Source organism: Balaenoptera borealis (assembly GCF_965194805.1).
Source record: "Balaenoptera borealis genome assembly, chromosome: 7".
Lineage (NCBI taxonomy): Eukaryota > Metazoa > Chordata > Mammalia > Artiodactyla > Balaenopteridae > Balaenoptera > Balaenoptera borealis.
The window spans coordinates 20,105,057-20,120,113 of NC_138864.1; the positions used below are offsets into that span (position 1 = coordinate 20,105,057).

At 38.5% G+C, this 15,057-nt stretch overlaps 1 protein-coding gene across 2 annotated transcripts in view; it reads left to right on the forward strand.

Annotated features, from left to right (window-relative positions):
- Positions 1 to 20: 20 nt before the first annotated feature.
- The window catches only part of COG5 (component of oligomeric golgi complex 5), a 284,645-nt gene continuing 269,608 nt past the window's right edge, over positions 21 to 15,057 (forward strand). For both annotated transcript variants that reach the window (XM_082399763.1, XM_082399764.1), the window contains exons 1-5: positions 21 to 157; positions 5,287 to 5,426; positions 8,578 to 8,635; positions 13,339 to 13,393; positions 13,493 to 13,562. In XM_082399763.1, the coding sequence (XP_082255889.1) occupies positions 64 to 157; positions 5,287 to 5,426; positions 8,578 to 8,635; positions 13,339 to 13,393; positions 13,493 to 13,562 (417 nt within the window). In that variant the 5' untranslated portion in view covers positions 21 to 63. The remainder of the gene's footprint in view (positions 158 to 5,286; positions 5,427 to 8,577; positions 8,636 to 13,338; positions 13,394 to 13,492; positions 13,563 to 15,057) is intronic.

The following is a 15,057-nucleotide window of genomic DNA, read 5'->3' on the forward strand; positions in this document are numbered from 1 at the left end:
TTCTGCGTCATGACCTGGGCGGGGCGCGCCGCTGCTGACGCCATCTCCCCGGCACCTGCCAACATGGAAGGTGGCGACGGCGGACTCGCTCTGCCTGGCCGTCCGGCTCTGGGCTCCGGAGCGGCTGCAGCGACTGTCCGGGAGCTCTTGCAGGACGGTAAGGAGTCGGGGTCTGGCCGGGCCATGGGGTTGGGGGATTGTCCTGCTCCGCACCTGGGCCCGAAGTGGTGGACTCAACCCTAAGCTTTGCAGAAAGTTTTCCTGTCTCGGCGTGACCACTCCCCTCCGCCCGGCCCCCTGGCGTCTGGGTGCTGGCCTAGCCAACCTGTTTCTCCAGGGACTTGCTGTCCCCTTCCCTTCCGGGTGTCCTGGGGACACCTGGTTTCTGGAGGCTCCTCATTTCAACTCTGCCCTCCACGCTCCTGGGCCTTCGCTAATGTCCCGAGTTCCCGCCCCCGTTGACCCACTGCTACCGCAGTTCTTGACCAAAGGGTGAAGCGTTTGATTCCATGAGAAGTGTAAGACCTAGAGCAGATTACAAGCGCTTGATGAAGGGGGTCTCATTTGTAGGTAGAGTTGGAAACATCCCCCTGTTAATAAATTTTTGGACTGCACAGGTGGCCCCACTTACAAGCTCGCTTTTTTTTTTTTTTTTACAAGTCGTTTATCCACAGCCATACGTGGGGGAGGGTTCGGAGCATTCATTCAGGCTGGGATTAACTATATGTATTGAATATAGCAATCAAGTTTATTGATAGTTTTGGATAGAAGTTTCTAGAAATAAGAAGATAAGTTAGACGTAGTACATTTGAGAAACACATAAAATTGTATTAATGAAGTTAACATGCCTCAAACCTCTTTTCTTTCAGAATAAAGTTCAAATTTCTAAGATCCTTCTCATCTGTTCTTAATTTTCTTCCCTAATCTCCATCACGTTCAACCTTGTATTAAAATAATTAATGTACTTAATCTTTTCTACTTCATTGTAAAACCCCTTTTTATATTCTGCAGAGTTAATAACAGTACCTTGCCTACAGTAGGTGCAGAGTAAGTGGTTTTTAAAAATTGAACATCACAGTAAAGAAGCATACGCACACATATGTAGACCAAAATAGGTTATAAACGAATGAAATAAAGTTCTAAAGTACTGTTTGTTTTCTGTGTTGTATGTTTTATTATTGCCCTTAATTCCTTGCTTTCTGATTATAATTTACATACTTTTGTCAAAAGTTACTATTGATGTTTTCTGAACTAGATCGTATTCTCTAGGTTAGGATCTCTGGCTAATGTATCTTTGTACCTTAATTTAAATTCAGGTTAACCAAGTTTTGAGCTCCTGATATATACGCAATTCCCACCCTCAAGTAGCTCACCATTTTGGTAAGAGAAATAGTCCTGTAGAGTTATAAAGGTAGGCACCGTAATATAGTGTTGTAAGGGTAGCAGTAGAATTGTATACGAAGTAAAACATTAATACAAAAGAGGATGATAACTGGGAGTGGTTTAAGGGAGTGTCAGGAAAGGCTTTCTAGGTGGAGTTGGTTTTGAGGTGTAAATAGGACTTTCCCAGGTGAAGAGGAGGAAACAGTACATGCCGCGCATGGGTATTTATTTCAGTTGGATGCATTCCAGGAATTGTAATCAGTTTTTGGCGGGTAAACAGTCCCCAATTCTGCTGTCTGTATTTTCCTATTTGGTTCTCTTTCCCATCTTCCACAATAATTATTTCAATCTACTCTTTTCAAACCACTCCCTTCAAGCTCAACAAATGGTTTTCAAGTTCCCTAAAAAAAAAAAAAAAAAAGAATCTATTAGATATGCGCTTCTTCCATTTCTTGCGGTTAAACCTATAAACTAAGCCTGAACCTGCAGTCATCCTTTCTTCCTTCTTTTCTGTTGTATTTTCAATTATAAAAGAAGTGAAGTCTCCATTCCTTCCTAAGGACAGTCCCTCCCCTTGGTGCTCTGGATTTTCTTCCGGTCTCCTCAAGGACCCAGTTACCCTCATTCTATGCCATTGAAATCGCTTTGCCAAGGTCTCCAGTGACTTTCTTGTGGATAAATCAAATGGACACTGTTTTGGTCCTTATCTTACTTGAACTTATGAAGGGTTTGAATTTTTCTCGAAATATTTGCCTCCATGTGCCTTGTTCCATTTTTTTTTTAAATTTCCTAATTCTCTAAATGTTCTTTTTCAGCTTTCTTTAGATGCTTGTCGTCTTCATTTCGCCCCTAATTCAGTGGTTCACTCCACTCTTCCCTCCCACAACATTCCTAAGGAATTAAACATTTCCATCAGTAACAGTGATCCACTGTGTCAGGGGTCTGCCAGTGATAGAGGATAGGATTGATAGAGTTGGTCAGCAGATGCGTAGTTTGAAATTTTGTGAGGTGTTTCTGATGTGCCTCCTATAGGCATGAGAAAGCTAAAAGAGAAGCATGAAGGGCAGTCTGTCTTCAGATGCCAAATCCAATGGCCAGTATTCAGCCTTCATTGTGTTTGATCTTTATAAGATCTTCGACACTACTGACTTTCTTTAAGCTGTCCCTTTTGGTTTTTTGCCATTCTCTCCTGTTTTTCTTTCTCTCTGAATGCTTAATTTCTTTGATTGCTTTCATTTCTTCTATCTACCCCCAGATTTTGGTGTTTTCCTGCTTCTGAACTCTGTTGTTCCCATTTTCCTTTTTTTGTGCATTCTAAAATGTCTTCCTAAATCATCTGGTCTTTTTTTCATAGTTTGAAAATTAATATCTATACAAATATACACATATGGCCCTTACCTCTCTTCTGAGCTATAGAACCACTCTCTACTGGACACTTCTGTCTTGACAGTGAACAAGCACTACTAATTCTACATATAAAAATCTGCATATGAACAAATAGTGTAGGTTCTGCACATGAAACAGTGAAATGAATTTTTTTTTTAACCCCTCTCCTCTAACCTTTTCCTCTGGTAGTCTCTGTTACCATTAATTGTATTAATTATTAATTGTGTGTGGTAAGTTAGATGTGTGCTTGTTCCCACGTAGGTTAGATGTGTGCTTGTTCCCATGTAGGTTATCAGTTCCTTGGAGGCAGGGGTACATTCATCTTCATTTTTATACAAAGATTCCTGGTGGACTACTTCATGCAAAACTGAATTCCCTATGTCAGTTAATCAAGAAACTTGGGAGTCATCCTTTAATTCTTGGTCTACCTAATCACCCATCTTTCAGCTTGTCTCTTTAAGTCCTATACATTATAGTGTCTGAATATTTGTCAAATTTGTCACTTCCTTGACAGTCTTACTGCTACTATCTTAGTCTTCATCCTGTCACTTGGGCTGTTAACATAGCACCTTACTGGCCTCTGTGGCTCTATTCCATGGGTGTGTTGGTAAATTAGCATCCTGGGAAAATAGAAGCCCTGATTTTGTAGTGTATGCTAATTTTCATGGTGTAAATACCCTTACCATGGTCAATTTTAAGATACCTACATGTGATGTCAACTGTCTCACACAATTCCTGAGAGATTAACAGTTGGCTGTCAGGAGCCAATCCGAGCCAGCCCCAGCACACCACCGCGTGGCTAATCCCTTTTCAATCATCCTCCATACAGCTGCCAGAAGCTGTTCTACAACACAAGGCTAACAGAGCTCTTTCTTGGCTTTAAACCCTTAAATGGGAAATAGTCTGAACATTTTGGATATTTTACCAGCCTCTTTTCAAACTACACCCCAACCTTCCTTTGGAACCTCAAATCCTATCATTCTTTACCTTTTCTGCCCAACACACACTGTGATCTAGACATACTTAAGTCAGTATTATCCTTATTCCTCAAAATATGCCATTACATTTGCTGCCTCTAAACCTTCCCTCTTGGAATAGCCTTCTCCATTTGTCTGCCTGACAGGATCCTTAATTCTGAGAACTACTTGGCAAACTCGAAGGAAATGGGGTTCTAAGAATTAAGGCCGAAGTAGCAGTTTCCTTCTTTCACTCCACTACACTTTGAGAATAGTCAAGAATGAGTCTTTGCTTTTAGCAGAATGATACTTGCAGCTGATACACAGATTAATTCATGCATTCAACCAGTATTGAACATCTGCCATGTGTCAGGCATTGTTCAGGCTCTATGGGTGTGGTAGTACACAAAACAAAGAACTTGCCCTCATGGAGTATACATTATTGTGGATATAGACAATTGAAGTTTTCTTATAAGTACTCTATTTTATAGCTTGTTAGTTTCATAATCTCTGTCAAGGCAGTCTTACGTATATCTGCCATATGGCTAGGAGATAATTGTTTATACCTACATTGACTTCACTTCTGTGTATCTATTTTTCATTCATAATTCTCTCCACTTTCGTTCCACCCACAAATTTGTGGATTTCTGTACAGAAAGATATCTTCTTAACATCTAGCATCACTTCTTGTTTTAAAATTTTTATTTATTTAATTTTTGGCTGTGCCACGTGGCATGCAGGATCTTAGTTCCCTGAGCAGGGATCGAACCCGTGCCCCCTGCGATGGAGGCACAGATTCTTAACCACTGGACTTCCAGGGAAGTCCCTTTTTTTGCTTTCTCTTAGGGGTCTACTTTAAACATGGTTTCTCTTTCCATTTACTTATTTCACCCATAAATCCAAAATTTCAGTAATACCTGTAAGTTTGCATTTGCCTACTTCTATTAAAATTTCAGATTCACTTTATTGTAACAGTATTTGTGCATCAGTCTGGAGATGCTGGAGACCATAATTATCAAATACAGTCAGTTTTCCTATTGTCATTGTCAGTGACCTTGTTTTCTTGTGTTAAAAGCTGTGGTTAGTAGTTTTTTTTTTTTTTCAATCTTTTGCTCAATATTTTCCTTTTGACTCACTGATTAAAAACTAGCTTTTAGGAATATGCATAGTAGTCCAGAGCGTGGGATCTGCAGCTACACTGCCTGGGTTCAAACAGTGAGGTTGCACAAGTTGCATGTCCTGTCTGTGGCTGTCTCTTCACCTGTGAAACGGGGAGAATGATAGTTCCAACAGGGTTGTGTGAACATTGAATGAGTTAGTATGTATAAAGTGCTTATATCAGTACCTGACGCGTAGTAAGTTCTTAGTGAATTTTACCAGTCTCTACTGCTGTTGCTACCGCCTCTTCCTTCTCATTTACAACAGAAAGCCTTTTCAGTACTTTCTGGTGTATAGAAAGACCTCAAAATATGTTAACTATGATTATAATTGTTCTGTTGTTTAATATCTGTGGTTTGGTGCAGTGTAATTAATAAGGATTTTTTCTTATTTTTTTTCCCAGAGTGTTATAGTGATTTTTTAAATGAAGACTTTGATGTAAAGACTTATACTTCTCAATCTATTCATCAAGCTGTAATTGCTGAACAACTAGCAAAACTTGCCCAAGGAATCAGTCAGTTGGATAAAGAACTGCACTTACAGGTAACTCCAATTTTCTGGATCATACAATTTATTCAACCCAGAGTGATAATATATCATTTTTATAATCCTTTTATTATTTAATCTAAATGTGTATTTACATGAACAAATGTATATTTTTCCAAGTATATCTTTGAAAAGTTTTCTGTAAACTACTTTTTGTTATTTGAAAAATGGATATACCCATCTCTCCAAAACCTTTTATTCATACTTTGTTTTCATCATCTTAACTGATATGGAGAGAATATAGGTAGGCAAAAAATAGGATGTCTTTGATAAAGATAATAGAAAATGGAATTTTGGAAGCAGAACAGTGTGAATAAGAAAAACTGGGATGTTCCTATCAGCAGTTCACACTTTATGAGCACAAAATGTAACATTTGATGAAATTACAGAAAGTTGATAAATTTGTGGTGGATAGAACACAATGAGGGGAGTTAGGAGATAGGTCCGAATCTCAGTTGTGCTGTTACCTTTCATACCATGTAATGCCTTTGAGTCTTGCTTTTTTTTTAAAAAAAGGAGAAAAACCTATGGAATGGGTTGGAGTGAATAAGGGGGAAGAGGAGATTGTAGTAGAAAATCTTGAAGGTTCCTTCCTCTTCTACAATTCTGTGATTTTTATAGGATGGTTTTATGGTGTACTTCCTAGTGTTGCCTTTCTTTCTGAGTAGGCACTTAAATATTTAAATGAATGAACAAATTGCATGAATAAATGAACTATTTTCCAGGAAACCTAGATCTGGTATAACGAGACATGTTCCCTTAAGTTTTTCGTGTCTTACTTTATCAATTAAAAGAGCAGTTTGGGGCTTCCCTGGTTTCGCAGTGGTTAAGAGTCCGCCTGCAAATGCAGGGGACACGGGTTCGAGCCCTCGTCCGGGAAGATCCCACATGCTGTGGAGCAACTAAGCCTGTGTGCCACAACTACTGAGCCTGCGCTCTAGAGCCCACGAGCCACAACTACTGAGCCCACGTGCCACAACTACTGAAGCCCGCGCGCCTAGAGCCTGGGCTTCGCAACAAGAGAAGCCTGCACACTGCAACGAAGAGTAGCCCCCGGTTTTCGGAACTAGAGAAAGCCTGCGCACAGCAATGAAGACCCAACGCAGCCAAAAATAAAATTAATAAAAAATAAATAAATTTATTAAAAAAAAAATAGAAGTATATATTATAGACAGTTCTTTAAAAAAAAAAAAAGAGCAGCTTGGTTCGGACTGGGATGACTTTTAAGGTCAGTTAAAATTCTGATTATATGATTAGAGATCAATACTTATTGAGGAACATTTATAGGACAGTTTTAATTGTCAGGCTTTGCTTTAGGCTGTGCGGATATAAAAATGAAAACATTTCCTGGCTCTGCAAGGATTCACAGACCAGTGGCAGATACAGGCAGAAATAATGACAGGCAAGTGATGCCTGTTTTAAATAGAATAGTACAAACTGTCTATGGGAGCAGGGGAAAATGCACTTAATTCTGCCTAGGTTTCGCAGGGGGTAGCTTTTTGCAGGAGCCACCTGAAATTCTTTCTGCCTTTTTGTGGTTGGCATTTTCCTTATTCTTTGCATATAGTACCTTCTCTGAAGGAATCAATAAAAACTTAAAATCTATTTAACATCTCCTAGAGGGGGCAAGTTATACTTACAGTGGTTCTGGATGTAGGGTGGAGGAAGTCTCTGATTCCTGGTATGAGATCTGAACCTGCTACAATTGTTTTTCTGCAGAAGCAAAATTGGGATAATGCTAACCAAACCAGTAAATAAAATATAATAAAAATAATTTAAAATATCATTGAGATGATTAAAATTACAAAAGATGTACCGAAGTATGTATTAGTCAGGGTTTTAGTGCAGGAAGCAGAAACTGCTCTAGGTATTTAAAGCGGGAAGATATTTAATACAGAGGATTGGATGGGTAGCTAATGGAATGAGTTGAAGGATCTACCACAGATGCAACACAGAGACCTGGAAGCTCCTGCTGTTACCTCCCATGCCATTGCTAAAGTTCAGCTTCTGGATGCTTGGTAACTGAACTCTGGAATGATCTATAGGGCTATCTCAACTGTCTCTAAATCCTCAGGTCTCAGGACTTTTCTTACCAGCTGAAACAGGGAAGATAGTTTTCCTCTTTCTTCTGTCTTCTGAATCTCTTGGAAATTCATCCAGTTGACCACAGGGGAGTCTATGAAATTGTAGTTTTAGGCTTTTCAGCCTTTCCAGAGTATCACAAGGGACAAAGAATAGAGAATTAGAAAAATATTCATCTTGTTAGGATGGACACATTAATGACCATATCAGTGGACTGGGGAGAACTCAGATGTCTTCTGGATAAGAGACATAGGAGACCAAAAGTAGCACTTATTTTAGATATGTGATAGAGGAACTTGCTAGAATGACAAGTGACATGTGAAACAGGGCAAAGTAGAGGATTTAGGCATTCCATTGAATGAATCTTTGCTGATTAGGAGCTTCAGTTTACAGACTAGACATGAAACTTCTTATTCATTGTAATAAAGCTTACAAAATAATAAGGATTCCTGCATTGTTCTAAAGATTTGCTTGATTTCTTGGTGTTTCTAGGACTCTCTTGCATGTAGCCTTTAACTCTTAACTTTTATGGTTTTTTTTTTTTTTTTTTGATATGACTATTCACACTGCCCTAATTTTCTTAAAAATACCAGTCTTCTGCAAGGAAGAGAATTTGCTGTGACATTAGGAAGCTGGAAGCAGAGGGATGTTTAGGGAGGTGCTGACTCTGCTTTATCTTTCCAAATTAGAATGTGGTCTTGATGCTGAATTAAATGCAAGAACTAAAAGAACCTGATGTTTGAAAACACTCTTTAAAAGGGAAGCATGTATTAATTAGCGTGGCAAGAATTAGCTGTTTTTTGTTTTTCAGTTTGGGCACAACTCCTTCTGCACATCCCCCTAGGAAACCACGGGGCTAATGAAAAGACGTCTTTGGCTGTGTGTTGAGCTATAGCGTGTTTGTGTTCCCACCAGTCATTCAGCTCAAACACACCTTTATAACCTGTATTTTTTGTATTAGCATTTTCCCACTTTCCATAAAGAGAGAGACCTTCAATTCTACTTTGTGGTTACAAATTATAATACTTAATACTTGCAGTGCTGATTATTCATTCTTGATTTTCAGGTCGTTGCAAGACATGAAGATTTATTGGCACAAGCAACTGGGATTGAGTCTTTGGAAGGTATATTTCCATTAACTATTATACATTATACAGAGCTAACCCAGGGCTTGGAAACTTCTCCTGTGAAGGGTCAGAAAGTAAATATTTTAGACTTTGAAGGTCATACCGTCTCTGTTGCAACTACTAAACTCTGCTGTTACAGGGTGAAAGCAGCCAGGTAATATGGAAACGAATGTGTGTGGCTGTGTTCCAACAAAACTTTAATAAAACTTTGCTGATCCCTGAGCTAAACTCTCCGGGTTTAAATCCTTGCTTTCCCACCTACTAGAAGTGTGACTTTGGACAACTTACTTAACCTTTCTGTGCCTCAGTTTTATCTATAAAGGAGGAGTATTAATATGTACTAATATGTTATTTAGAGGATTAAATGAGTTAACACAATGCCTGGGACAATTCCTGGCACATATTTAGTGCTTTTGTAACTGTTAGTTAATTAAAACAAATAAGCAGGGGAATTCCAGTGGTTACAGTGGTTAGGACTCCACACTTTCACTGCTACGGGCACGGGTTCAATCCCTGGTTGGGGAACTAGGATCCAGCAAGCCGCGTGGCGTGGCCAAAAAAAAAACAGAAACAAAAACAAAATCAACTCCACCAAAGTAGTGGAAATAGGCTTGAATTCTTTCCTTACGTTTGGCTTTCTTTGAAATGCTTTTCAAAAATGAAAGTATAGTAGAATAATAATACATTGGATTTTTATTATGAACTCTCTTATTTTTGTTTGACATCTTTTCTGAATTTTTCATTCTCTCTTTATTAAATTAAATTACATCTCATAAATATGAAATGTTAATATTGTATTTTCCATTATCACTTGTGATTACTGTTAATCATTGCACATCAAAAGAAAGCCAAGTGATTCTTCCCTATGTTGATGAAATTCTTAAGGAAGAAGGATATTGCTTTCTGTGATGCAATATTCTTTAATGCTTCCTCTAGTATTTCTTATGTGCACTCAAAGATGTTATTTTCAGCATGTGCACTGTTTCTAAGGCATCCTGATAAAGAACATAGTATTTTGGAAATAACAGTTTGTTATTTGAATATTTAGGATAGATATCAGACTATGTTCGTGGGAAAATTAAGAGGCTCTAGGTACAGACTTACTATGGAAAATTAATTTTCTTTCATCTCATATTTTTATATGTTTCTGGAAGCAAGTAAATAATACCTTGTTTTTAATGGTAATTTTTATAAACAAATGAATAAAGGTTTTTTTCCTTTATAGAAACCCATAGGGATGTCACGGTAGTACATTGATTTTGAGTGTATATAGTTGTAGGTGAATCATCACAACAGAAATACTTCTCATTGTGGTTTTGTTTTTCTTTTTTTTTAAATTGGCCACACCACATGGCTTGCAGGATCTTAGTTCCCCAACCAGGGATTGAACCTGGGCCACGACAGTGAAAGTGCCGAGTCCTAACCACTGGACCACCAGGGAGTTCCCTATATGTGTTTAGTTCTATAGTGTGCTGATTTTCCCCAGAGTGCTTTTCAGTGATTAAAATATTTAAAATATGCTGTTAGACTGAGTTAGAATGACTATCCATTGGGTGACTGTGTACAGTACAAAGGCTGACTTCTCTGAATTCCTATGATAATCTAAGAATATTCTCCAGATTGTTTGAACATAAGTCAAAGTATGAATCAGTTAGTATTCATTTTAGCATGATGTGTATTTCTAATCATTTATTAAACTTTTTGAGATGTGTTTTATGTATTTGAAAATGAGTATTATCCCAACTTCTACTTCATCTGCTTTTTCTCCTATATATTTAAAATTTTGGTCGTGTAATTCATTTGGAGATATATTTATTTAGCCTATTTTATTAAAATTTACTCTTCATTTTTTGTTTATTTATGCATTTAAATTTTAATTGAGAATTTGTTAGATTCCAGGCAACTGTAACAGTATACAGAGTCCCTGTCCTTATAGAGTTTGGAGGTATATTTAATTAAGCCTATTTTATTAAAAAGAGATAGCCTAATTTCTTCATTTATTTGCTCTCTCAGTCAAATAGTAATTGAGAACTTGTTAGATACCAGGCACCTGTGAACAATAGAGTCACTATTCTCATGATATTTATGTTCTAGGTAGGGAATTAGACCAAAAAAAAAAAATGTGTAAGTGGGGAACTTCAGGTACTTTTAAGTCCTAAAAGAAAATAAAATAGATGATGAGGTAGAAGAATGGGAGTTCCTTACTAGCTAGAATGGGCAGGAGATGCTTCTTTTAGAAGATGACATTTCAACTGAGATCTGAATGATGAGAAAGAGCTACCACATGACTATCTGGGGAGGAGAGTGTGGTAAGCTGAGGGACCAATAAATGGAATTAGCGTGGCACGTTTGAAGGGCAGAAAGAAAAGGCTAGTATGACTAGAGTTTAGTGAATGAGGGAAAGAACTGTAGATGAGGTTCTTGGGAAGGAATTTTGATTTTCATTCTAAATGCAGTGGTAAACAGTGGAGGGTTTTAATTAGAGATGTTATGTGATTAATGCTCTAAAAAGTTTTCTCTGGTGGCTCTATAAGAAGGCAAGAGTAGAATCTGGGGTACCAACTTAGAAGCTATTAGATTAGTAGACATTGATGGTGCCTTGAATTAGTGGTGGATGTAAAGAGAGAGAAGTGAATGGGATAAAATGGGGGTAGAGCTGATAGGATTTGTTGATGGGAAATGAAAGGTCTGAGGGAAAAAAGTCACCAACAGTGATTCCTAAGATTTTAGTCTGAAAAATTGGATAGATGATGGTATGAGTAACTGAGATGCGTCACACTGGAGAGGATCATGGTGGGGCAGAAGTTATCTTGCGTGTCTTAAATTTGTCATAAGAAAGTTCAGGGCTAGAGATTTGTGTGTGTGTGTGTGTGTATAGATAGGCATAAAGAAAATCTATATAGATGTATGTACATATGTGTGTATATAAAATCAGTATTTTATTGAACAGATAGTGTTTAAAACATTGGGTTTGAATGGAATCCCTAAGAGAGATTCTAGATGGAGGAGAGAAGGTGGCTGAGGATCAAATCTTGGAGTACTCCAGCATGTAGAGATCTAACAGAGAAGGAGTAGGAGCAACCAGTGCCATCAGAGGGAACCCAGGAGGGCGATGACTTGGAAGCCTAGAGAAAAAAATGTTTTAGGGAGGGAGTGGTTCAACGTGTCGTGAATTTCTGAGAGTTAAACAAGATCAAGACAGAACTGACTATAGAATTCGGCACCTTGGAGATTTCTGGTGACCTTGACAAGATCTGTTTTGGTGGCATATGTGTGAAAGGTGTTGCGAGTGGGTTGTGGAGAGAATAAGATGTGAGGAAGTGATGATAACAAGGAAAGCCAGTTCATTCTTGGAGGTTTAAGGTCAGTGAACATAATACTGGCAGAAATCCTTGGGTCCAGAAAGGATTTTATTGGACTGAGCCATATTAAAACATATTTGTATGCAGATAGGAGTATTAGTTGATTCTTAAATTACTTCATCTAATATGACAACATTCTATACTTAAATTTATTTAGAATGCTATGTTTCAAAACTGCAGCTATGCCAGTTGAATATAGAAACTGAGTTTTAAGGAATATAGTTCAAAATAATTAAATCTGTAATATTGGAAAGCCCATTTTTAGGCATATAAAAAAGTAAAATTTAAGATCTATCTTCCTGAAAATAATTTTACAATTTTATAAACAGTTCTTCATCATGTTATGTAAGTAGAGAGTAAAGGCAATAATATACTTGCTGTCCATATTTATTATTTATCTAGCATTGGGGGTTAGAGAGAGTATACCAGGAGGAGAGTACCTCATTTCCAGATCGTTCAGGGCGTTGTAGACCAAGCCGTGGACTTTAGTTTTAACACAGGAGCGAAGGGGAGACTGGGGAAGGGTTTTAGCAGATGAGTGTTATAATTTGCACTTCCAAAGATCACTCAGGCTTTTTTTTTTTTTAATATAATTTAAAAAATAAATTTCTTTATTTATTTTTTGGCTGTGTTTGGTTTTCGTTGCTGGGCGTGGGCTTTCTCTAGTTGAGGCGAGCAGGGGCTACTCTTCATTGCGGTGTGCGGTCTTCTCATTGTGGTGGCTTCTCTTGTTGCGGAGCAGGGGCTCTAGGCGTGCGGGCTTCAGTAGTTGTGGCTCACGGGCTCAGTGGTTGCGGCTCGCGGGCTCTAGAGTGCAGGCTCAGTAGTTGTGGCGCACGGGCTTAGTTGCTCTGCAGCATGTGGGATCTTCCTGGACCAGGGCTTGAACCCGTGTCCCCTGCATTGGCAGGTGGATTCTTAACCACTGCGCCACCAGGGAAGTCCCACGCTTCTTTTTTCGTAATTGTAGTACAATACACATTAACATGAAATTTACCACTTTAACCATTTTAAACTATCTTAGTGCTATTAATTACATCTACAGTGTTGTGCAACCATCACTATCCAGTTCCAGAACTTTTTCATCACCTCAAATGGAAACCCTGTACCCATTAAGCAGTCACTTCCCATTCCTTGTCAGACTTCTTTAGTGGAGCAAGGTTAGGACGGGGAAGACTAGTCAGAGGTTTTTGCAATAGTCTAGGTAAAAGATATTGGTTGGATTATGATGACGGCAGAAAAAAATGGAAAAATTTCTCTATTTTTTTCTTTTAACTTTTTACCCAATTTGAACCCTTGTAAATTTGTAAAGTAATGTAAGCTGTTATGTTTTCCTAGGTGTCCTTCAGATGATGCAGACAAGAATTGGGGCTTTACAGGGAGCTGTTGATAGGTACTGTTGTTCATTTTGTAAATAAATGAAATAGAAAGATTTTTATCCATTGATATTTTGAAGATGATTTTGTCACTCCTCTTTCTGTTTTTCCTTTAGGATGAAAGCAAAAATTGTTGAGCCATACAATAAAATAGTAGCCCGTACTGCTCAACTAGCAAGACTTCAGGTAGGTCCTCACTTGTCATTTCTTTGTACTTTTACTTCATTTTGTCTTTATAAGCGAGCAAATTTCAAGAGAATGAATTCTGAGGAAGTAAGAGAATATGAGAGAAAAAGGGAAAAATACTAAAGCTTTAAAAGAAGATATTCAGTTTAAAAAATAAAAATCTAAACTACTATTCAAGTGAATTATTTTCACTCTTATTATTTCAGTGTATTACTATTTAGAATTCAAAATTATTTCTCTTAACAGAGAACAGGAAGAAACCTAACTTTTATCCTTACAGTTTGCTATGATTCAATGTAAGGAACCCAAACCTATAACTTCTGTAATACAGCAGTCCCCAGCCTTTTTGGCACCAGGGACCGCTTTCTTGGAAGACAGTTTTTCCGCGGACTGGGGAGGTGGGGGTGGGGGGATGGTTGGTTTCACATGATTCAAGCGCATTATATTTATTGTGCACTTTATTTCTGCTATTGTTACATTGCAATATATAATGAAGTGATTATACAACTCACCATAATGCAGAATCCGTGGAAGCCCTGAGCTTGTTTTCCTGCAACTTAGATGGTCCCATCTGGGGGTGATGGGAGACACTGACACCTGAAGTGTGTTGCTTAGGTCCAGTCTACTCCGTAATCTCGTTTTGGTTGCTGTCACTGCAGAAAACCCTGCTTCACAAAGATAGGATGCTGGAAACGGAAGCAGGCTTTTCAGTGCTTTCGTGGCAGTCTCAGGATATCCCACCTTGACTTTAATTCAGAACGTATGGAGATTTAAAGTTGTCTCAAACATACTTTTAAGGCCACCGTCATTTACGATCTCAAGCATTTGATCCTCTTCTAGCACAAAGTCGATTCACCAGGCTTATTCACAAATGGGTCGCGGATCCATGCCTTCCCAGTTCGGGGGTCTTTTGTGGCTGGGAAGTAATGCTCAGACTCTTTTGAAAGCTGAGATAGGTGATCATGCACCAGCTGGGAGAAAGAAGGCCCTGGCTCAGCCTCTTTCAAAATCTCTGCTAATACTTGAAACATGTCAAAAATCCTAGTGTTCACTCATTGCCCCCATAATTCCAGTTTGGCCTTGAATGCAGCCATTTTATCTGCCAACTTGAACACAGTTGTTGTTCTCCCCTGAAGTGACAGATTGAGTTTGTTGAGCAGGTTGAATATGTCACACAAGTAAGCAAGTTTTGCGACCCCATTCTGTGGCGCTGAAATGTGCTGCCAGTGGTGACTGTTTTTCTAAAAGAAATCTCTGGAGTGGCTCTTGTAACTCAAAAACTCTGGCCAGTGATCTACCTTTAGAAAGCCATCCCACTTCTGTGTATAAGGGAAGACGTGTGTGCTCTGCGTCCATCTCCTCATAGAGCTGTGTGGACAGTTGTGAGTTAAGGGCATGTATTTTAATATGGTTCATAATTTTAATCACATCCCGCAAAACGTTAAGTTCAGGTGACATTTTTCAGCTAGCCAGCATTTCCCTATGGATGACACAG